At 41.9% G+C, this 23,773-nt stretch overlaps 1 protein-coding gene across 4 annotated transcripts in view; it reads left to right on the forward strand.

Moving 5' to 3' along the window:
- Positions 1-23,773, forward strand: part of ABHD6 (abhydrolase domain containing 6, acylglycerol lipase) — a 54,000-nt gene that overhangs the window by 24,001 nt on the left and 6,226 nt on the right. For all 4 annotated transcript variants that reach the window (XM_030307094.1, XM_030307100.1, XM_030307098.2 and 1 more), the window contains 6 exons: positions 9,796-9,952; positions 12,379-12,492; positions 13,931-14,063; positions 17,704-17,861; positions 21,234-21,288; positions 21,503-21,603. In XM_030307094.1, the coding sequence (XP_030162954.1) occupies positions 9,796-9,952; positions 12,379-12,492; positions 13,931-14,063; positions 17,704-17,861; positions 21,234-21,288; positions 21,503-21,603 (718 nt within the window). The remainder of the gene's footprint in view (positions 1-9,795; positions 9,953-12,378; positions 12,493-13,930; positions 14,064-17,703; positions 17,862-21,233; positions 21,289-21,502; positions 21,604-23,773) is intronic.

A 23,773-nucleotide genomic window follows, 5' to 3' on the forward strand; every position in this document is an offset into this window, starting at 1 on the left:
GCAGATGACATGATTGTGTTCACAGAAGTACAAAAGAATCTATAGATAAGTTGTTGGAATTAATAAATATTTGGCAAGATTGCTAAATATAAAGGTAAGTAAACAAAAATCAGTTATATTCTTATATGACAGCAACAAAAAAATAGAAAATGAAAAAAATTGTAATGATACTAATCACCATTGTATCAACAAATATAGAATACCGAATTTATCTTAAGAATAAATCTAAAGAACAATGTAGAAGGCCTCTGGACAGAAAAATACAAAGTACTAGAGAAATTCTGAAAGACCTAAAGTAATGGAGATGTAGACAGTATTTGTGAGTTGAAAGACTTTCTATCATAGGGATGTCAGATTTCCCTGAAATGATGTATAGATTCAATGTACACCCATTTAAAATCCCAGCAGGGTTTTTTTTTTTTAAATGTAATTTAATAAACTGCTTCTTAAATGTATAAAGAAAAGTAAAGAGCCAGTTGAGCAAGAGTCTTTGTTCTCTTTAAAAAAATTTTTTTTTTTTTTTTTAAATAAATCACAAACCAGTTTTTTAATGTTTATTTATTTTGGGACAGAGAGAGACAGAGCATGAACGGGGGAGGGGCAGAGAGAGAGGGAAACACAGAATCGGAAACAGGCTCCAGGCTCCGAGCCATCAGCCCAGAGCCTGACGCGGGGCTCGAACTCACGGACCGCGAGATCGTGACCTGGCTGAAGTCGGACGCTTAACCGACTGCGCCACCCAGGCGCCCCTCTTTAAAAAAATTTTTTTAACAGTGTGCCTGGGTGGCTCAGTTAGTTGAGTGTCCGACTTCAGTTCGGGTCATGATCTCACGGTTCATGAGTTTGAGCCCCGCATTGGGCTGCCTGCTGTCAGTACAGAGCCCACTTCGGATCTTCTGTCCCCCCCTCTCTCTGCTCCCTCCTCTCTCAAAAATAACTAAACATTTTTTAAAGTTTATTTATTTATTTTGAGAGAGACAGAGAGAGTGGGGAGGGGCAGAGAGAGAGAGAAGGGAGAGAGAGAATCCCGAGCAGGCTTTGCACTCTCAGCGCAGAGTCCGACACCAGGCTTGATCTCAGGAACCGTGAGATCATGACCTGAGCCACAACCAAGAGTTAGATGCTTAACCAACTGAGCCCAGAGGTGCCCCAAGCAAGACAGTCTTGAAGAAGAACAATGCTAGATGATTTACATGACCAGCTGTCAAACCTAATTATAAAGCAACAGTAAGTCCAGGCTTTGTAAAGAAGGCATAAAGAGGGGCACCTGGGTGGCTCAGTCGGTTAAACGGCCGACTTCAGCTCAGGTCATGATCTTGCAGTCCGTGAGTTCGAGCCCCGCGTCGGGCTCTGTGCTGACAGCTCAGAGCCTGGAGCCTGTTTCAGGTTCTGTGTCTCCCCCTCTCTCTGACCCTCCCCCGTTCATGCTCTGTCTGTCTCTGTCTCAAAAATAAATAAATGTTAAAAAAAAAAAAAGGCATAAAGAAGGAAAGGGGCATAAAGAAGGAAAGGGGCATCTGGGTGTCTCAGTTTGTTGAGCACCTTGATTTCATCTCAGGTCATGATCCCAGGGTCATGGAATCGAGCCCTGCATTGGGCTCCACGCTCAGTGTGGAGCCTGCTTGAAATTGTCACCGTCTCTCTCCCTTGGCCCCCCCTCCCCTGCTTAAGATCTCTCTCTCTCTGTCTCTCTCTAAAAAAAAAAAAAAGAAGAAGAAGAGGAAGAAGAAGGACAAAAAAACCCAGTGGGACAGGAGAGCGCAGTGACAGATGCACATAGATACAGTCTCTTGAATTACGATAACGGTAGCACTGCTTTGCAGTGGGGAAAGGGGGCTGTGTCAACTTTTTATCCATCCGGAAAAAAAGTTAATCTTGACCTCTTTGGTAGGCAAAATTACAACAGCCCCACAAAGATCTACCTCTCTAGTCCCCAGAAACTGTGAATATGATGGCAAATCATTTCCATAGTTCTGTTGTATACAATTGACCTAAAGATAAGGAGATTATCCAAGGAGGCCTGATTGAATCATATCAGCCTTTAAAAGTGAAGGGGTGGGTGGGTGATGGGTATTGAGGAGGGCACCTTTTGGGATGAGCACTGGGTGTTGTATGGAAACCAATTTGACAATAAATTTCATATATTGAAGAAAAAAAATAAAAGTGAAGGGGCTCAGGGGTGCCTGGGTGGCTCAGTCAGTTGAGCATCCGACTTTGGCTCCGGTCATGATCTCGCACTTCACAAGTTTGAGCCCTCTGTTGGGCTCTGTGCTAGCAATTCAGAGCCTGGACCCTGCTTCAGATTCTGTCTCCTTCTCTCTCTGCCTGCCTCTCTCTCTCTCTCTCTCTCTCTCTCTCTCTCTCTCAAAAATAAACATTAAAAAGTGAAGGGGTTCAAAGCATGAGAAAGATTCAGTGCTATGGCTAGTTTGAAGTCGGAGAGGGCCCCATGAGAAGGAATGCCAGTGGACTCTTAAGAGCAGACAGCCCCTGGCTGGCAGCCAGCAAGGCAGCGGGGATCTCAGTCCTAAACCACGAGGAACTGAATTCTGCTAATAACCTAAATAAGCTTAGAAGCTGATTCTTTCCCAGAGCTTCTAGATCAGTGCCAGCTGATGCCTTGATTTCAGCTTTGTGATACCTTCAGGAGAGAACTCTGGTAAGCTCACTCATGACCCATAGAACTGTGAGCTAATAAATGAGTTTTTTTAAGCTGCTCAACTTGGTAATTTGTAATGTAGCAATAAAAAAGAATACGGCCTCATCTACAACCTTGTGCCATGCACAAAAATCAAATCCAGGTGGATTATAGATCTAAATGAAACAAAGCTTTTATAAGAAAGCATAGAAAAACCATGGGGTGCCTGGGTGGCTCAGTTGGTTACACGTTCACCTGTTGACTTTGACTCAGGTCATGATCTCGTGGTTCATGGTATCAAGCCCCACGTCAGGCTTTGCACTGACAGTACAGAAACAGTTTGGGATTCTCTCTCCCCCTTTCTCTGTTCCTCCCCACTCATGTGCTCGATTCTCTCTCCCCCTTTCTCTGTTCCTCCCCACTCGTGTGCTCTCTCTCTCAAAATAAATGAATAAATATTTTTTAAAAAAGAAAACATAGAAAAACCTCACAATATGGGGTATTAAAATGGCCAGTAAACATATGTAATGGTGCTCAACTTCTCTGGCCATAAGGGGAATTTAATAAATTAAAACCAAAATGAGATGCCATTTCACAGCCATCAGGACGGCTGAAGTGAAGCAAGCTGACTATAAATCCAAGTATTGGCCAGAATGTTGTATTAGCTTCCCAGAGCTGCTGTGACAAATGACCATAAACCGGGTGACGTAAAACAACAGGAATTTGTTCTCTCACAGTTCTGGAGGTTAGAAATACTAAATCAAGGTGTTGGCAACATTGGTTCTTTCTGGAGGCTCTGAGGGAGAATCTGTTCAGTGGCTCATCCCTAGCTGCTGGTGACTGTAAGAAATCCTGGGCATTCTGTAACTTGTAGATGTGTTCTTCATGTGTAGATGGGTCACTCCACTGTCTGCCTCTGTATTTCACATGGTGTTCTTCCCTCTGTGTGTTTCTGTGTCCAAATTTCCTTCTTTTTATAAGGGCACCAGTCATCTTGGACTTGGGCCCAACCCTAATCCCGTATGACCTTAACTCAACTTGATTATTTCTGGAAAGACCCTGTTTCCAAATAAGGTCATATCCATAGGTTCCAGATAGACATGAATTTGGGGGGAATACTATTCAACCCAGTGCAGATGTGAAGCAACAAGAATCTGGCATATTGTTGATGAAAGTGTAAATTAGTTCATACTAATTTCATACACTTCACACAATAGAAGTGTGTATATGTGTGTGTGTATGTGTACATATATATATGTACACATACATATATATATACATATATATATACATACACATACATATACATACACATACATATATATATATATGTACACATACACACACACACACACACCGAAACAGAGATCAGAAGACATATAAAAGAATATTCCATATCTGTTTCATTTGTAATACCTCCAAACTGGAAACACCAGTCTCCATTAATACTTTAACAGATAGGGGTGCCTGGGTGGCTCAGTCAGTTAAGCATCCGACTTCGGCTCAGGTCATGATCTCATGGTTTGTGGGTTCGAGCCCTGTGTCGGACTCTGTGCTAACAGCTCAGAGCCTCAAGCCTGCTTCAGATTCTGTGTCTCCCTCTCTCTCTGCCCCTTCCCCACTCATGCTCTGTTTCTCTGTCTCTCTCTCTCAAAAATAAATAAAGATTTAAAAAAATACTTTAACAGATAAATAAATAAAAGCATAGCTGTAAAATTATTCATAGAGTATTCAGCGGAATACTATACAGCTATGAAAAGGAAAGACCTAGTGCTATGTTCTATAATACAAACACAATACTGAGTGAAAGAAATCTGATACAGACAAATACTTATTGTATGACAAAGTTCTAAAATAGTAAAACTTTCCTGAAGAGATAAAGTGAGGTAGTGGTTACCTTTGGGTGTGCTGATGGGGAAAGACATGAGGTGAGCATCTGGGTTGTTGGTCATGTATTCTAGATCCTAATCTGGGTGGCAGATACTGGGTTCATTTTTTTTTAAGCTACCAAATGGGGCGCCTGGGTAGTTCAAGACAATTCTGCATATTCATCAGGCTGTACACTTAAAATATGTACACCTTTCTATATGATTTATACTTCAATTAAAAGTTTCTCTAAAAATTAGCAATGAAGGATTTAGAGAAATTGACCTCTCAGGTACTGCCAGTGGGAATGTAAAATTGTGCAACCACTTCGGAAAACAGTCTGGCAGTTCCTCAAAATGCGTTTTTTTAAAAAGCTACCATATGGGATGCCTGGGTGGCTCAGTCAGTTAAGTGTCTGAATCTTGATTTCAACTCAGGTCATGATCTCACAGTTCATGGGTTTGAGCCTTGTGTCAGGCTCCACACTGTCAGCTCAGGATCCTCTCTCTCTGCCCTCCCCTACTCCTGTGCTCTCTCTCTCTCTTTCTGTCTCAAAATAAATAATAAAAATGAAAAATAATAATAAAAAACCCTACCATATGATCCAGCAATTCTACTCTTTGGTGAACTGAGAACACCCATGAGAACTGAAAACATATGTCCACAGAAAAAGTTGTATGTGAATGTTCATAGTGGTATTATTCCTAATGGCTAAAAAGTAGAAATAATTCACATGTTCGTGAGCTGATGACTGGATAAACAAATGTGCATATCCAGGTGATGGGATATTATTTAGCCTTAAAAAGGAATGGAGTACGAATACATTCCATAACAGAAGAACTTGAAAACATTATGCTAAAGTGAAATAAGCTAAACACAGAAAGTCACAGATTGAATGACCCCATTGATATGAGATGTCCAGAATAAGCAGATCCATAGAGTAAACATAAAGAGACCAGTAGGAAACTAGTAGTTGCTATGAGCTGTAGGGAGAGGGCAATGGAGAGTGAATGTTGATTGGTATGGATTTCTTTCTTTCTTTCTTTCTTTCTTTCTTTCTTTCTTTCTTTCTTTTTATAAAGTTTATTTTGAGAGAGAGAGAGAGAGCGCGAAAGGGGCAGAGAGTGAGAGAGAATTCCAAGCAGGCTCGGCACCATCAGCACAGAACCCCACGTGAGGCTCAAGCTCATGAACCATGAGATCATGACCTGAGCTGAAATCAAGAGTCAGATGCTCAACTGACTGAACCACCGAGGTGCCCCTTTCTTTCTTTTTTTAATTGTGGTAAAATATACATAACATAAAATTTAGCATTCTACCTATTTTAATTTTTTTGAATGTTTATTTCTGAGACAGAGAAAGACAGAGCATGAGTGGGGGAGGGGCAGAGAGAGAGGGAGACACAGAATCCAAAGCAGGCTCCAGGCTCTGAGCTGTCAGCGCAGGGCCCGATGCATGCTCAAACACATGAACCGTGAGATAATGATCTGCACCGAAGTTGGACACTTAACTGAGTCACCCAGGCACCCCATCTTTCTACCCATTTTAAAGTGTACCGTTCAATCTGGTTTCTTTTTGGTGAAAATGTTCCAGAATTAGAGAGTGGTGATGGTTGCACTACTTTGTGAATATGCTTTAAAAAAAAAAAAAAACAATTGTACCTTTTAAAAGGGTGAGTTTAATGGTATGTCAATTATATCTCAATAAAAAGAAATCTATACATAACATCCTAGTCATTTGGGAAAAGCAAATCAAAACCACAGTAAGATACTGCACACCTGTCAGGGTGACTATTATTTCAGAAAAAAAATAAACGGAAAATAACATGTGTTGGTGAGGATATAGAGAAATCCTTGTGCATCGCTGGTATAAATGTAAAATAGTACAGCTGCTGTGACAAATTTAGTGGCTCCTCAAAAAGTTAAACATAGAGTTACCATATGATCCAGCAATTCTACTTCTGGGTATATACTCCAAAGAATTGAAAGCAGGGACTCAAACAGATATTTGTATACTGACGTTCATAGCAGCATTACTCACGATAGCCCAAAAAATGAAACTGCCCAAATATTCATCAACAGATGAGGGATAAACAAAATACGGTGCCTATATAAAAGAGAACATTACTCAGTTTTAAAAAGGAAGGAAATTTTGACACATGCTATAACATGGATGGACCTTGAAATCACTATGCTCAGCGAAATATGCCAGACACAAAAGAACAAATTTTGTATGATTCTGCTTATATGAGGTACCTAAAATAGGCAAATTCATAGAGACAGAAAGCAGAATAGAGGTTATCAGGGGCTGAGGGGAGAAGGGGAATGGGGAGTAATTATTTAATGGTTATAGCATTTCTATTTGGGATGATGAAAAAGTTCTAGAATGGGCAATGGTGTTGGTTGATGTGCAACATTGTGAATGTACTTAATGCTGTTGAATTGTATGGTTAAAATGGTGAATCTTCTGTTATGTATATTTTGCCACAATAAAAAAAAGAGAAATATTTAAGTCCTTTTCTTTAGAGGTTCTTGTAATCTAGTAAGTCTGAGACTTGTAGGATGAAGGGTTTGGACCCTGGAAGTATATGTATGTGTGTGTGTGTGTGTGTGTGTGTGTGTGTGTGTGTGTGTGTGTGTGTGGGTGGGTGGGTGGGTGTGGGTGTGTGTGCACGCGCGCGCGCAACAGAGTATCAATCGCTCAGCCATCAAAAAGAATGAGATTTTGCCATTTGTGACAACGTAGATGGACCTAGAAGGTAGTATGCTAGGTGAAGTAAGTCAGACAGAGAAAGAGAAATACCATGTGATTTCACTTATGTGAGCAATCTAAAAAACAAAACAAACGAACAAATGGAAAACAGAAACAATCATAAATACAGAAAACAAACTGGTATCTGCCCAAGGGAAAGTGGGGTGGGGGGGATGGGTAAAATAGGTGAAGGGGATTAAGATGTGCAACATTCCGGTTACAAAATAAATATAGAGATGAAAAGTACAACACAGGGAATATAGTCAAGAATACTATAAAAGCAGTATAATGTTATGTGGTGTTGTATGGTGACAGATGGCAGGCATTGAGTAACGGATCGAACTGTCCAAGCACTATATTGTTCACGTGAAACTAATAAAACACTATATTTAAGTTTTTAAAAAGATCACTTAATTAATAAATGAATGAGCTGGGATATGAATGATTGAATGAATGAATGAACGAACGAACGAACCAACTAACTCATCTTATGGTGCCAGGGTTTAGAATTTTGACATATGCTTGCTCTGTCATAAGAGCTTTTAAGCTAGCCAATGTTATTTTTAATGTTTTGAATAGGCAATGCATTCATTGAAAAAAGAAAGTAATGAAAGTCTCCCTCCTGGCCCTGTTCTCTTTCCACCTACTTCTCACTATAATCCCACCTCCACTCCAGATACTCATCTTGATAGTGTCTTGTGTATGCTCTCTTGCTTTGTGTATGTAGATGCAAGTAAATATGCATGTATATCCTCATCCCCTTCATCCTTTATTTTATACCAAGGGTTAGTTACCACCGTTCAGCTTAGGCTGTTTGGTTTCTGCAAGACTTGGCTACCTCTCTGGTGCAAAGTATACCACAAAGTGAATCTCTGATTGAATTAATTATCTTTCATCTCGGCGAGATTCTTCATGCAGAGAGTTACATTTGTTTGATGGTAATTCCATATTGAAATCAAATTCGGGCCAAACTCCAGCACTGCCAAGTCTTACATAACCAACAGAACCTGAGCTTCCAACCAACTGCCATATGCTGTGAGGAATAAAACCAGAGGACCGATGCAGATGGTTCTTAACAGTCACGTTCTCACTCTCAAAATCTCTAGGGGGAAGAAACCAACTTATATATATAAAATATATATGTTAATATATATTTTTAAATATACATATTTTAATACATGTGTATGTATGTATGTTTGGGGTAGAGGGATATGACCCTTATTGAGCTTATCCACCAGAGTGGAAATAATGTCTGTATAAAACAAAATGTTTGTTACTATGACTTCTACATCAGAATTAAAATCCAGTCAACTCTAGGGATGCCTGGGTGGCTCAGTCAGTTAAGCGTCTAACTTCGGCTCAGGTCATGATCTTGGCGGTTCATGAATTTGAGCCCCGCGTCGGGCTCTGTGCTGACAGCGCAGAGCCTGGAGCCTACTTTGGATTCTGTGTCTCCCTCTCTCTCTGCCCCTTCTCCGCTTGTGCTCTGTCTCTCTCAAAAATAAACATTAAAATTTTTTTTAAATAAATAAAATCCAGTCAACTCTATCAAAATACTTTAGAATCAATAGCTTCTCTGAAGCCACAGTAACACTTAAATAAGGTTAAGACTCAAAAGCAGAAATTTGGTTGGTTGGAAAGCTAATTAAACTTCCTACTTGCTCAAATAGAATTACAAAAGAACAGAATCGTGTTTTTCACAGAGACAGAGTCCACTGGACTCACCAACACTGGACAGCTGTCAAGAGTGTTTAGTCCTGAGATCATAAGGAATCCAGGCATCCTTGGACAAGTATTCTGTTGCCTTTTCTTCCCAATCAGAGATTTGTGGATGTGACCCCACCACCAGCAATTGTAGCCTTAAGGAGCGAGTCTAATTCTTCATCTCCACAAATAGCAAGTTGCAAGTGATGAGTGGTAATATGCTTTACCTTCAAGTCTTTTGATCATTTCCTGCCAGTCAGAGCCCCTCTGCGGTGACGTACTTACTCCAGGATGGCTGCATTGTACATGGTGCAGCTGTGCCCACACGTCCATGGCTGTTCGTCCTAGATTTCAGGTGTCCATGAGTATGACCCACCAGGAACTGCAAGCCAGCTCTCTACGAGAGGAACCTGCCTTTGTCTTGACCTTACTGGAGTTCTTCCCAACCTTGCCACCAGCTACTTCGAATTCAGCTGTAGCTCAAGCAAGCAAGGCAAAGAAAGGCCAATCAGACACCTAGAAAGATCTCACCACCTACTCCTTCGTCATACCGCCATTTAAAATGCCAAAAAGATATATATATATCAACAAGAGGTTATTATATATTATGCCTCTTCAGAAAACACTCTCTTACTCTTTTTTCTCCTCCTAGTTAGAGGTTATTAGAAAATTACATACAAGAATATTCATTTAAGGTGCTTCCTGGAATGGTTTCACTCAGTGTTCCCTGAGGGTGGGGGACCCCAGGGACATATGGGGAAGAGGGCATGTGCCCCTTCCAAAACCACTTCTCTGGAGCTTGCTGGTTTTGTTTCACCTTTATGTTTCCTCCCCAGGTACTGGCGGAGAACGTTGGGCATGCAGGTCTGCTATGTTTACCATGAAGATTATCAGTTCTGTTATTCCTTCCGGGGCAGGCCGGGACACAAACCTTCCATCCTCATGCTCCATGGATTCTCTGCACATAAGGATATGTGGCTCAGTGTGGTCAAGGTGCAGTTCTAGATTCTTCTCTCTCAAGAGGGGGTCACTCAATAAAGAAAAGGGTGTCCACTTGCATGTGATGTCATCAGCAATGATGGAAAGCGAAGGGAATCCAGAACCGTGGCTCAAATCATCTTAAAACTAATTCAGTATCCACGTAACCCTTGAGCAACATGGGGGTTAAGGGAGCCCACCTACCATGCAGTCAAGAATTCATGTATAACTTTTTTGCTCCCCCAAAACTTAACTACAAATAACCTACTGTTGACCAGAAGCCTTTACCAATAACATAAATGGTTGATTAATACATATTTTGTATGTTATATATATTATATACTGTATTCTTACAATAAAGTAAGCTAGAGAAAAGAAAATGTTATTAAGAAAATGATAAGGAAGAGAAAATACATTTACTATACTGTATCGAAAAAAATCCATGTATAAATGGACCTGCACAGTTCAAACCTGTGTTGTTTGAGGGTCAACTGTACTATTCAGATCCTTTTCTCAGAAAAAATTTACTGAGTTGAATGTTATTTGTAAAATCTGTACCCTAGAAATACTTTCATCTCATGAATATTTCTTAAGGTTTCTGACACTCACCTTCCTCTCAGAATTTGTCATGATTATCAAGATCAGGTTAACAAAATCATTTATTCTTTTTCAATGTTTATTTATTTTTGAGAGAGAGAGACAGAGTGCAAGTGGGGGTGGGGCAGAGAGAGAGGGAGACACAAAATCCAAAGCAGGCTCCAGGCTCTGAACTGTCAGCATAGAGCCAGGCGTGGGGCTCAAATTCACCAACTGCGAGATCATGACCTGAGCCGAAGTCGGATGCCTAACCGACTTAGCCACCCAGGTGCCTCAAAATCATTTATTCTTTTATACTCCAAGTATCTCCTCCTCCTTCCCCTCATTCTCCCTTTTGTTCTTCTTCTCTTTCTCCCTTGCCCTTCCTCCCTTCCTTCTACTTTCGTTTTTGTTTTTTTTTAATTTTCCTGAGTCATTTAGAGAAACCATCTTTATCTAGCAGCTTCCTGAGATTGGTTTTCCAATCTGTCCTGGTTTCCTTGGGTGTGGCAACTCGCATTATTGGTCAGAGGGACCAGGTGGTGCAGGTGGAGGCTGGGAGAGACTCCCACCTCAAGCAGAACTATACCTGAATGATTCCAAGTATGATCTACACGAGGGGGAAAGGGCTCACACGTCCTGTAGTTCCTTGTGTTCTCATCCCCAGATTCCATTGGAAGGACAGGCATCCCCATGCCTTAATGAACCTCTCGCTTCCTGCCCCAACTCAGATGTTTGTTTGTTTATTTTTGAGTTTGTTTGTTTGTTTATTTATTTATTTATTTATTTATTTTTGAGAGAATGAGGAATAAGCACACAAGAGAGAGAAGGGCAGAGAGAGAGGGGGAGAGGGAGAATCCCAAGCAGGCTTTGCACTGTCAGTGCAGAGCTCCATGTGGGGCTCAAACCCTTGAACCGTGAGATCATGACCTGACCTGAAATCAAGAGTCAGGTGCTTAACCGACTGAGCCACCCAGATGCCCCTCAGATGTTTTTTATGTAACTGGGTATTTGTTTATTGGTAACTGATGTTTCTCAGTTTCCTGGTTCAAAGTGGCACAAATATAAGTGGAAGGTATTTTAGGATAATAATCATCCCAGGATTTAGACATTAATGCAAAAAACAAAAAACAAAAAAAGTTGAAACCAGAGGTAGGGTGATCAGACAGTCATGGTTCTTAGAGAAAGCTTTGCTTTTGTTGGCTCTGGGGCTGCTCCAGTTGGCTGTGTTCTGGGAGAACAGAGGCTTGTTTTTTAGTTCCAAGTCAGTGGCTGCATAACTGAGTAAGTGTGAAAGGGGTGAGGGAAAGGAGAAGGAGATAGTAGATGCCGATCGGCATCGAGAAACAACGAGAGGGGCACCTGGGTGGCTCAGTCGGTTAAGCGTCTGACTTCAGCTCAGGTCATGGTCTCGCGGTCCATGAGTTCGAGCCCCGCGTCGGGCTCTGTGCTGGCAGCTCAGAGCCTGGAGCCTGTTTCGGATTCTGTGTCTCCCTCTCTCTCTGATCCTCCCCCGTTCATGCTCTGTCTCTCTCTGTCTCAAAAATAAATAAACATTTAAAAAAATTAAAAAAAAAAGAAAACAAGAAATTCCAGCTTACTACCTTAACCTTTGTCCCCCTTTTCCAGACATCTCCTGAGTCCCCTCCCATCTGTATATTGATCTTTTGGGGCCTCTGCTCCCTATGAGGTTACTGGCAGTACTTGTATCAGATGTTACTGGGGTAAGACACTGGGTGGCGTAGGCCCACCATCCTCAGGGATGGCTGTCAGGTCACTGGGTAAGTGGGGGCAACCTCCCTAGAAGAGTGGGCAGACATGACCTGCACACCACATACTGATTCTCTGCACCCATGTGTCCTCAGTTCCTTCCAAAGAACCTGCACTTGGTCTGCGTGGACATGCCGGGACATGAGGGCACCACCCGGTCCTCCCTGGATGACCTGTCCATAGATGGTCAAGTAAAGAGGATACACCAGGTAAGCCAGAAGCTCTACCAAAATTGCTCAGACTGGGCCTTCCCCACCTCACATGCCCAAGCCTGGAGAGCAGGTAAGAGAGTTCCATGCTGACATGTAACCAGTCTCTAATCCATTCTGTCTGCAAATATTTACAAACAAAATGGCACCCAAATGGTATCATTGGTCAGCTGTGGAGGGCCAGGACCTATTGCATATTGTTCTCCTTTAAGCCTGTTTTAGTTGTTTCTCAAGAAATATGGTATGGACATTTTTTTTAGCTCTTGAAAAAGGAGTTTATAATTCTCAAGATCATTTCCCTAGAGTCTGTTTTTTTGCTTACCACCTACATGACACAATATCATGATAGCCCCTCTGCCTAGTTGTGGAGGATGGGGAGGGTGCTCTTTGCATTTTGTTCTATTTTAGCATCTAGCTTCAGCCTCCCTCTGGCTGAGCTTTCAAAATCGTGAGTCTCATGAACCAGTTCAGAATTTAATAGTCTGTAAGTTTCAGATTAACAGTACATATTTTCCCCAGATGAGGATTTTTTTTTTAATGTTTATTTATTTTTGAGAGAGAGAGTGAGTGTGAACAGGGGCAGGGCAGAGAGAGAGGGAGACACAGAATATGAAGCAGGCTCCAGTCTCCAAGCTGTCAGCACAGAGTACACTGCGGGGCTCAAATCACAAACTGTGAGATCATGACCTGAACTGAAGTTGGCGCTAACCGACTGAGCCCCCCAGGTACCCCGAGGATGTTTATTTAATGTCTGTACCCACCCCACCTCCCTTTAGATTGTGTATTCTGATGAGGTCAGGAACCTTATCTTCTGGGGTCTTTGATGTATCCTCAGGAGCTGACCATAGTTCCTCGTACATAATAGATATCCAATAAATATTTTTGAGATGTGTGGATGGTTGGTTGAATGGTTGGATGGTTGAATAGACAGGTTGGTTGTCATATGAATGGATGGTTAGATGGATGGAAAGGGCTTTAAATTAGGGCAAGAGTCTTCAAACTGTGGTTGGCCTGCCACCTATTTTTGTAAGCTAAGTTTTCTTGGAATACAGCCCTGCTCATTCATTTACGTATTATCTCTGGCTGCTTTTGTGCTACAACAGTAGAGTTGAGTAGCTGCAACAGAGAACATATGACCCACAAAGCAAATAATATTTTCTCTTGGGACTTTTATAAAAAAGTTTGCTGGCTCATGAATTAGGAGAATTCTTGTTGGTTTTATGCTTATAAATGACCCTTCAATCACCTGTGTCAGGTAAAGAGTATTATATGCCATAAGGCTTGTCTGAATAATGGATCCAGTAGATTTCAGACCCCCTTTCACTAATAGACCTTGTCAGCTGTCCTCACAGGAGGTACAGTGGTTTTCTGCTATGTAATCACTATTGTTGTTGACTACAGCTATATAACCAAGCCTCCTTCTCTTTTCTCTTCCTAGTTTGTAGAATGCCTCAAGCTGAACAAAAAACCCTTCCACCTGATAGGTACCTCCATGGGTGGCCACGTGGCTGGGGTATATGCTGCTTACTACCCTTCAGATGTCTGCAGTCTAAGTCTTGTATGCCCTGCTGGTGAGTTACAAGGCTAAAATAACCCCATGTGTGACTTGAGCACAGCAGGGTCTGAATCTCTAGGGAGCAGATGGCAGTGTCTGCTATGGCTGTCTTTTAGAATCATTTTTTTCAACGTCTACTTTAGAGATATGCAGTGCTTTAAAGATAACTAACCAAACAGTAGTTGTATAACCATAATCGTAACCATGCTTTTTTTTTAGATTTTTTTTTATTAACTTGTTTATTTTTTATTTTTTTAAATTTACATCCAAATTAGTTAGCATATAGTGCAACAATGATTTCAGGGGTAGATTCCTTAATGCCCCTTACCCATTTATCCCATGCCCCTTCCCACAACCCCTCCCCTTAACCCTCCGTTTGTTCTCCATATTTATGAGTCTCTTCAATTTTGTCCCCCTCCGTTTTTATATTATTTTTGTTTCCGTTCCCTTATGTTCATCTGTTTTGTCTCTTAAAGTCCTCATATGAGTGAAGTCATATGATTTTTGTCTTTCTCTGACTAATTTCACTTAGCATAATATCCTCCAATTCCATCCACATAGTTGCAAATGGCAAGATTTCATTCTTTTTGATTGCCGAGTAATACTCCATTGCATATATATACCACATCTTCTTTATCCATTCATCCATCGATGGTCCTTTGGGCTCTTTCCATACTTTGGCTATTGTTGATAGTGCTGCTATAAACATGGGGGTGCATGTGTCCCTTCGAAATAGCATACCTGTATCCCTTGGATAAATTGCTGGGTCGTACATGCTAACGTTTAAAATGTAGAGCCGGCCTTTTTCCACAAAGAATTCAAGGTGGTTAATTAAAATGTGCATAGTACTTTGCAGCACTTAAATACAGTACTTTGAAATATAACAATAATATTAATATCCAACATTTATTGAGCTCTTAAGAGCTAAGTTCCCTATATGGATTTAATTCTTGTCATTCCTTATGAGGTGAAAGTGCTGTTCTCATGCTTCTCCTTTTTTGATGAAAACTTAGAAATCTTGATACATAACAAGATATTTTTTTAAAAAATCAACAAACAGGGGTGCCTGGATGGCTCAGTCAGTTGAGTATCTGACTCTTGATTTTGGCTCAGGTCATGATCTTAGGGTCATGGGATCAAGCCCTGTGTCAGGCTCTGTGCTGAGCATGGAGCCTGCTTGAGATTCCCTCTGTCACTCTGCCCTTCCCCTGCTCATGGGCACGCATATGTGCTCTCTCTAAAATAAAAAAAATAATAAGCCTTATTTTTTGTTTTTCAATCAATGTATATATGCATATGTCAACTTGAGCTGTAATATGTCCCCAGAAATTACATTCTAAAGTTGGATTTTTTTAAAGATTTTAGTTAAAAAAAGACTTTATTTTTTTAAGTAATTTCTACACCCAACATGGGGCTTGAGCTTACAACTGCAAGATCAAGGGTCACATGCTCCACCAACTGAGTCAGCCAGGTGCCCCTGAAGTTGGATTTTTAAAATTCATTTTTCTTATATGTCTTCAAACTTGGATTTGTAATGTGTTAGAGAAAAAAAATCTTAATTTTTCTTTCTTTTTCCTTCTGCTCCCTCCCCCCATCTCTCTGGTACTTTCTTGGAGTATGATTTACACATAGTAAATCACCCACATTTTAAGTGTACATCTCAATGACTTTTCACATGTGCATTTACTATCCAGATCAAGATAGTATTATAGGTGGGAACACTGAGGCACAAAGAAATTATGTTAATGCTGGAGCCAGGATAAGAAGAGATCCTAGGATGTCTGACTCTAGAGCCCAAACTGTGGCTTCTTTGGAAATCCTTTAACATCCGCTACTTCTTTTATGTGACTCTTACCTACTACTTCCTTTATCTGCTAGAACCCACCATGAGTTGAACCTTCTACTGAAACCTAACTAAATTGACCTTTAAAATATTTTAGTTATCAAAGTCATTTTCAGGTCTGTTGAGGACATTAAAATTGAAGGTAAACTCCCAAAGTGTTTTCTTTTCTCTTTTTCCCAAGCACCATGTCTGAAATCATTTGGGCTTTTAATAATAAAGTTTGAGAACTGGAAAAACAGCTCCTGTGGAAGTTATTAGATTTTTGATCACTTGTGGAAGATCAGATCTAACTGGCTTTTTTGAATGTATGACTCAGAAAAGAGTTTGACACCTGAGTTTCAATTGGAAATTTAAAATTAAGATTATTTGTGTGTGAAAATGAAAAGATAAACTTGTTTTTAATTTGAAATAATTACATTTTTTTAAAGTTTTTTAAGTTTATTTTGAGAGAGAAATAGAGAGCAAGCAGGGGAGGGGCAGAAAGATATGGAAACATAATCCCAAGCAGGGTCCACGCTGTCAGCACAGAGCCTGATGCAGGGCCCAAATTCACAAACTGTGAGATCATGACCTGAGCCAAACTCAGGAGTCAGATGCTTAACCAGCTGAGCCACCCAGGTGCTCCCTGCTTTGAAATCATTTTAAATTTACAGAAATGTTGCAAAGATAGTACAGAGAGTCCCATATACCCTTTACCCAGCTTCCCCCATTGTTAACGGCTCACATTACCACAGTAAATTTGTCACAGCTAAGAAACCAACACTGGTACAGTACTATTAACTAAACTCTAGGCTTTATTTGGATCTCATTAGTTTTTCCACTAATGTCCTTTTTCTGTTCCAGGATCCGGTCCAGGATACCACATGACATTTAATCTAGGATTATTTTTAAAGTAAAAGGAAATAGATCGTGTAATCTGCCCCATGGCATCGCAGAAGCCACATAATGCCCATGCTAGCTTTAAAGGAATTGCTGAATATAGGAGATTTATAAAGTGTGGATTTCTGCAGCACAGTGTTGATGTCACTGCCTTTCTTTCTGAAATGTAGCTTGTCAGCTAAGTTAAACATCTAGACATTTGCTCAGTGTTGGAAGTGAAAATTAGTTTTGCCCTCCTGTGCATATCAGCTCATGTGAATTTTCTTGTGTCTTGCTCCAGGGAGATAGGAAATGATGGTCAGTCTCAAGGCCGTTCAGTCTCAGTGAACACCTAATGATCTGGACAAGGAGGGACTGTGTGGAGGGCAACATGGCAGACAGCTCAGAAGGGGTCTCTCTTTCACTGTGTATACGTATTGACCCCAAAAAAGAGATTACTAAGTGGGTCCAGGCCAAAGGAAGGAGTTGTCAGTCATTCCAGGCCTGTGTTTTCTTTCCTTCACGTATTTTACCAGCCTTCCCCTTAACGATTTGAATGTGCAGGGGCTCAGGCAAGTTGTCTTATCAACTAATGCTTCTTAAACTCTATCATACATATGCCTCCCCAGCATCTTGTTAAAGTGCACATTCTGATTCAAGAGTCTTAGGAGAAGGGCTGAGATTCCGCATTTCTTATGGGCTTCCAGTGCTGCTGGTCTATGGACCACAGTTTGAGTAACCAGTCCCTAAAATATCCTGAAGGATTTTTTTTTTCTGTGTTTCTCAGAGGGTGGTTTTGACCTTGAGCAAGGATGGCAGTACTGATGAAAAAGAAATTTGGTGAAAAACACCTGAAATATATTAGCTCTGGGCCAATATAGGAGGTTTCCTTCTAAAATGAGAGTTGGTAAGAAGGAAGATACATTGCCAAGCTGTTTTGGTTTGAATCCCACAGGCCTGCAGTACTCAACTGATAATCAATTTATACAGCGGCTCAAAGAACTGCAGGACTCGGCCGCCATGGAGAAGATCCCCTTGATCCCATCCACTCCAGAAGAGATGAGTGAAATGCTCCAGCTCTGCTCCTACGTCCGCTTCAAGGTGCCCCAGCAGGTAATGTGATCTCAGCAGCAGTCTGCCTGCCCTCTGCCAGAGGCTTGGGCGTCCAGGGCCTGCTTCCTTCACACAGTTCTTGCTTCTCGTACTCATCTATTTAGTCACTCAGCGCATGTCTGTACTGTGCCTGTGACATGTCAGGCACTGTGTTTGGGCACAATGGTGAAGAAATAAGACCGAGAAGGCACCTGTGCAGACACTGGCCTGGAGGGGGGTGGCGGGGAGACAGGCAACTAACAAGTAAACAAATACAAACTGTGGTAAGTTCTATCGAGGAAATGAAGCTGGTGTATAGTGATTGAAAGCAGGGAGGCAGTGGAGACTTTGATAAACCTCTTTAAGGAAATAGCGTAGGCAGAGATGGGGAAAACATAGGTAAGTTTAAGGCACTGGAAGGAGGCTTGGGTGAATGGGGCCCAGAGGGAGAGGGAGGGAGGGAGGCAAGGGCTACAGCAGAGATTTCTTCTTCTTTTTCTTTTTCCTTTTTCTTTTTCTTTTCTTTCCTTTTTTTTTTTTTTTTATATTTCAGGACTGCTTTACACTCTTAAGAATTATTAAGAACCCCCCAAAGAGCTTTTGTTTATGGAGGTTCTGACTATTGACATTTACCATATCAGAAAGTAAAACTCAGAAAATGCAAAACACGAGAACATACCTACAGGCACTCGTAATCAGTATGATGACACTATCCCTCGACAAGTAGGTTCTGAGAAGCACAATGCTTTTGAGAGAGTGAAATTGAAGAGAGCAAGTAATATTTAGCATTACAATGAAAATAGTTTGACCTCTTGGACTAGCAGAAACCGCTTTGAGAACCACTGGGCTAGATCACCTAGGACCCAACAGGTGATGGGAAGGAGCCTGGAGTTCTAGGAAGGACTGTGGGGTGCTCAAACAGAAACAAAGAACCATTGGGGTCCTCCTGTGACCTGGGAGGTGACAGTGGTGTAGACGAAGGCAGTGGCAGTGGAGACTAGAGACCTGAGATGCTTTGGAGGAAGGACAGACAGCACTTATGGCAAATTGGAAGTGGAGGATGTGGGACAGTGAGGAGTCACAAGTGATTTCTGGTACTTGAGTTGGATAAAGGCAGCATTTTCTGAGTAGGGGAAGGAGAGAGGGAGGGTGGGTCTTGGGGACAGGCTCCAATTTGGACTTATTCAAGCTGTCTGTAAGGGCTCCAGGTGTAGATGTCAAGCAGACAGTTGGAGGTGCAGATTGGATATACAGGTAGAGCTGAGGGACTGGTTAGAGCCATCAGCTGGATGTTGTGGCAGGTCACAGTCTGAATGAAGCTGTGAATCTGGGGAAGGGGTGTGGAACCAAGAGATAAGAATGCATGGTTCAGTCTCATAACTGCAACTAATCTTTTTCTAGTGTAGGAACTGGACTCTACCTTGGGGTGGGGCCTCCTAGGAGTTGAGGGAACAGGCTCTGTTCAGATGGTGTGAACACGACTCAGTTAAGGGGTGTAGAAGCACCCAGAGTCTGCGTCTGGGGTATGTTCTATCCCTCATATCCTTTTTTTAGTTGTGAGCTTGCATTGATCCCCTCCCAGCTGTGATCTCTTCCCAGTCTAGAGTAGTTAAACAGCGCTTTAGGAAATTCCGTGTTTTGGGGTGCCTGGACGGCTCAGTCGGTTGAGCATCCGACTTCAGCTCAGGTCATGATCTCGCAGATCATTGGGCTTGCTGCTGTCAGCAAAGAGCCCACTTTGCATACTCTGTCCCCCTCTCTCTGCTCCTCCCCCACTTGTTTTTTTTTTTTTTCTCTCTCTCAGAAATAAATAAACGTTAAAAAAAAAGAAAATTCCACATTTTTAGTTGTCAGGGATATGAAAACACTGGGAGAAAGTAAGTGGCAGCTCTAAAAGTCTTCCCTTCTAGGAGACAAGGAGCATCAGGCACTCTGCCTTCTGTGTCATGTTGTTATGTTTGTCTATTTACTTGCCTGTGTTTTCCACTCTAACCTCAGCAAAATCAAGAATTTTGTTTTAACTGGCTGTTTTATCAGCCCCCCCCCCCCGCAGCCTTTAGCACAGTGCTTGCATCAAATAGGTCCTGGGTATAGATTGGGTGGGCCAGAGGATGGGAAGATGCCCGGACAATGCAGAGATGGAGAATGGACATGTGAGTAGATGCAGAGGAGTAGATGGACACATGAATTGATGCCTGTATATGCTTAGGTGATTAAAAGTGCAGGATGGATGGATGGGAGGTTGCCTGGAGAATGCAGGGATGGAAGGTGGTTGGATGGGTGGATGCAGGATAGATGGATATATTGGTGTATGATTCAGAGATGCAGGGTGGTTGGATGGATGTCTGCCTGAAGCAGGGATGGAGGTTGGACGAACGGGTAGATGTGGGGTAGGTGGATGCACGGGTAGATATATGCACGTATGAGTCAGAGATGCAAGATAGGTGGATGGGTGGCAGAATGGGTAGAGCAGGTGGATGGGTGGAGGATGCAAGATGGATAGATACATGGGGGCAAGACAATAGTAGAGCAAAGAAAATGGCTGATGCTGAGACAGTGTGTTGGACAGCTTGCCATTGGTCTCACCTCTAGGCTTCCACTTCCAGAATGGTCAGGTTCTAGTCATGCTCCAGATGGTTGGTTTAGAGCAGTTCTGGCTGGCTGTTCCCACTTCAGTCAGCACACAGGACTCCATAGAGTCGTTTAAGGGGCCTGAACCATTCCCCGGTACATGAGTGCCAGTGCTAATGTGAAGACTGTACTCTACTTCAACTCCTGAGGCACGAGGAAGAGGAGGACTGTGTTCCTTCTGCCCGTAGCATGTCTCTGGGTCAGGATTCCGGGTCCAGGAGATCTGGCCTGCCCACATTGGCTGCAGCCTTCTCCAGCCCTCCGCAAGGAAGACAAAGATAACATTGAATAATAAGCAAAGGACTATGGAACCCTTCCCAGAATTTTCTCAGTAGTTTATCTCTTTATTGTTCAAGAGGCTCATCAACCCCAGTAGTTTAATTTTTTTTAATAGACCTTGTTCTGCATGTGGATATTATTAAACAGTTATTTGATATTATCTCCAGCCAGATTGTGTTTTAAGCTTAGCAGAGAATCTCAAGATGAAGTGGCTGTGACCCCATCTCAGGTGTTTTTTACATGCTTTGGCTTCCCAGTACTACCCACGTTCCTCCATAATTACAAAGGAAAAAGCATCATATTACCCTGAGTCAATTACAATGCATACTACATTGTGGGAATTTGGAGGACCAGGCCTTAAAACCTTGACAATGCCAGTGCTGTAAATTGCTGGACTTTATTTCCTTCACTGTCCCAGAGCCCTGGAGGGCCCAAGGAAACAAATCATCTCCTGCCTTCTAACTATGGGTCACTTCTCTGTAGATCCTGCAAGGCCTTGTTGACGTCCGAATCCCTCATAACAACTTCTACCGAAAGCGTAAGTAGTGCTGTTTAAGCTTTTTGCTCGTGACAAATGAAGCTTTATGGGTGGCTGGCTCTTCTAGTTTACATTTCTGAGACTTGGATAGTTTTCTGGGGCCCCTTTGATAATTTTCTGGGGCCACAGAAAGTGGTGGCCTGGACTCAATGCCTGTCCCTGAACTCTGCAGTGGGTACCCAGCGTGTGCTCACTTTGTTTTCCTTTTCTGAAGTGTTTTTGGAAATCGTCAGTGAGAAGTCAAGATACTCCCTCCATCAGAACATGGACAAGATCAAGGTCCCAACGCAGATCATTTGGGGAAAACAAGACCAGGTATGTAGTGTGTCCCTGGGGTCACCTGTGCCAGTTGCACTGCCTTTGAGGAAAAACAAGAGGTCATTTATAAAGTGAGCCTCATCGGCTGGTTTCTGATACCAGCAAGAGATGGAACACGCCTGGGTCAGGTGCTGATATTTATGAGGGATGTCATTCTCTGAGTTGAGAGCAATGACATTGATCTTTTAAAATGAAAGGCAATTTAAAATCATTTTTACAGATTACTTTTATCAAAGCCATGTAGCCTCATAGTACAAAAAACTTTATTTTTTTTTTTAATTTTTTTTTTTTTTTAACGTTTATTTATTTTTGAGACAGGGAGAGACAGAGCATGAACAGGGAAGGGTCAGAGAGGGAGACACAGAATCTGAAGCAGGCTCCAGGCTCTGAGCTGTCAGCACAGAGCCCGACGCGGGGCTAGAACTCACGGACCGCGAGATCATGGCCTGAGCCGAAGTCAGCCACTTAACCGACTGAGCCACCCAGGCACCCCTACAAAAAACTTTAAAGAGTACAAAAAGGTAGAGGCACCTGGGTGGCTCAGTCTGTTAAGTGTCCAACTTTGGTTCAAGTCATGATCTTGTGGTTCAGGACTTCTAGCCCTTCATTGGGCTCCCTACTCTCGGTGTAGAGCCCACTTCGGATCTTCTGTCCCTCTCGCTGTCTCTGCCTCTCCCCCACGCACACGCACGTGTTCTCTCTCTCTCAAAAATAAACAAACATTAAAAAAAGAATACCAAAAGGTTTCTGATGAAAATTTGATCTCTTTTCCATCCCACATTCCAATTCCCATTTCCTTGAGGCAGTTCTTACTGTCTTACATTTATTTCTTAAATTTTCTTAGGCAGATATTGACAGCAGCAAATATTTTTTACTTAGTTGTGACTATCTCTGTCTCGACTACTGAGCTCTGCTGTTGTGCAAAAGCAGCCATAGACAATATGCAGACAAGTGACCTGGCAGAGTTCCAATGAACCTTTATTTCCAAAAACAGGCAGCGGACCATTATTTACTTACTGCTATGCTACGCATACGTATACATACATAGATAAGTTTTATCTGTAAGTTGTTCACACATGCTATATGCACTGTTTTGCACATTATTATTTCATATATGTAGGAATTTATGTATCTTGGAAATCATTTCATACCAGCCCACACAGATTTACTGCTCTATTTTTTAATATATATTTTTTTATTTTCCTGGCTTTTATTCATGTATTTAAGTAATAAGTTTTTCTATACACACACAAAAATGATAAGACCAGTGGTTAAATCATGCTTTTTTTTCTTAATTTTTTAAAAAGTTTATTTATTTTTGAGAGAGAGAGAACAAAGTGGGGGGGGGGGTAGGCAGAGAGAGAGGGAGACAGAGAATTCGAAGCAGGCTCAGTGCTGTCAGCACAAAGTTCAATGTGGGGCCCAAACCCATGAATTGTGAGATCATGACCTGAGCTGAAATCAGATGCTTAACCGACTGAGCCACCCGGGCTCCCCACATTCAGGAATTTTAACACTGATGCGATGCCTTTGTCTAATCTACCATCCATATTTCAAATTCATCAGCTGTTTCAACAAGGTCCTATATGGAATCCTTCTCCTTCTCTTGCTTCCCTGAACTAGGATCTAATCCAGGATCACATATTAAACGTCATGTCTCTGCAGTCTCCTTTATTATGGACCGATACCCTACTCTGTCATTCATGGCGTTGAGATATTTGAAAAGTATAGGCCAGTTATTTTATGAAATGTTCCTTAATTTGACTTTGCTGTTTCCTCATGATTAAAGTCAGGTTTTGTATCACCACTGGAATAGCTCATGCATGGTAAGATTTCACATCTCGGACACACAGTGTCCTTCTGCCCATCCTCATGATGTTAATATTGATTGCCTGGTTAAGATGTCTCATTTCTTCATTGTAGAGTTACTGTTTCTCTCCTTGCAACTGATAAGGAGTCTGTTGGAGACACTTTGAAATATCCTGTTCCTCATCAAACATTCCCCCCCACCCTAGATCTTGCCCCAAGCAAAGTTTACATTCTTCTTCTTTTTTTTAATGTTTGTTTGTTTTTGAGAGAGAGAGAGAGAGAGAGAGAGAGAGAATGAGCAGGAAAGGGGCAGCGAGATGGAGACAGGATCTGAAGCAGGCTCTGTGCTGTCAGGGCA

Source organism: Lynx canadensis, chromosome A2 (genome assembly GCF_007474595.2).
Source record: "Lynx canadensis isolate LIC74 chromosome A2, mLynCan4.pri.v2, whole genome shotgun sequence".
NCBI lineage: Eukaryota > Metazoa > Chordata > Mammalia > Carnivora > Felidae > Lynx > Lynx canadensis.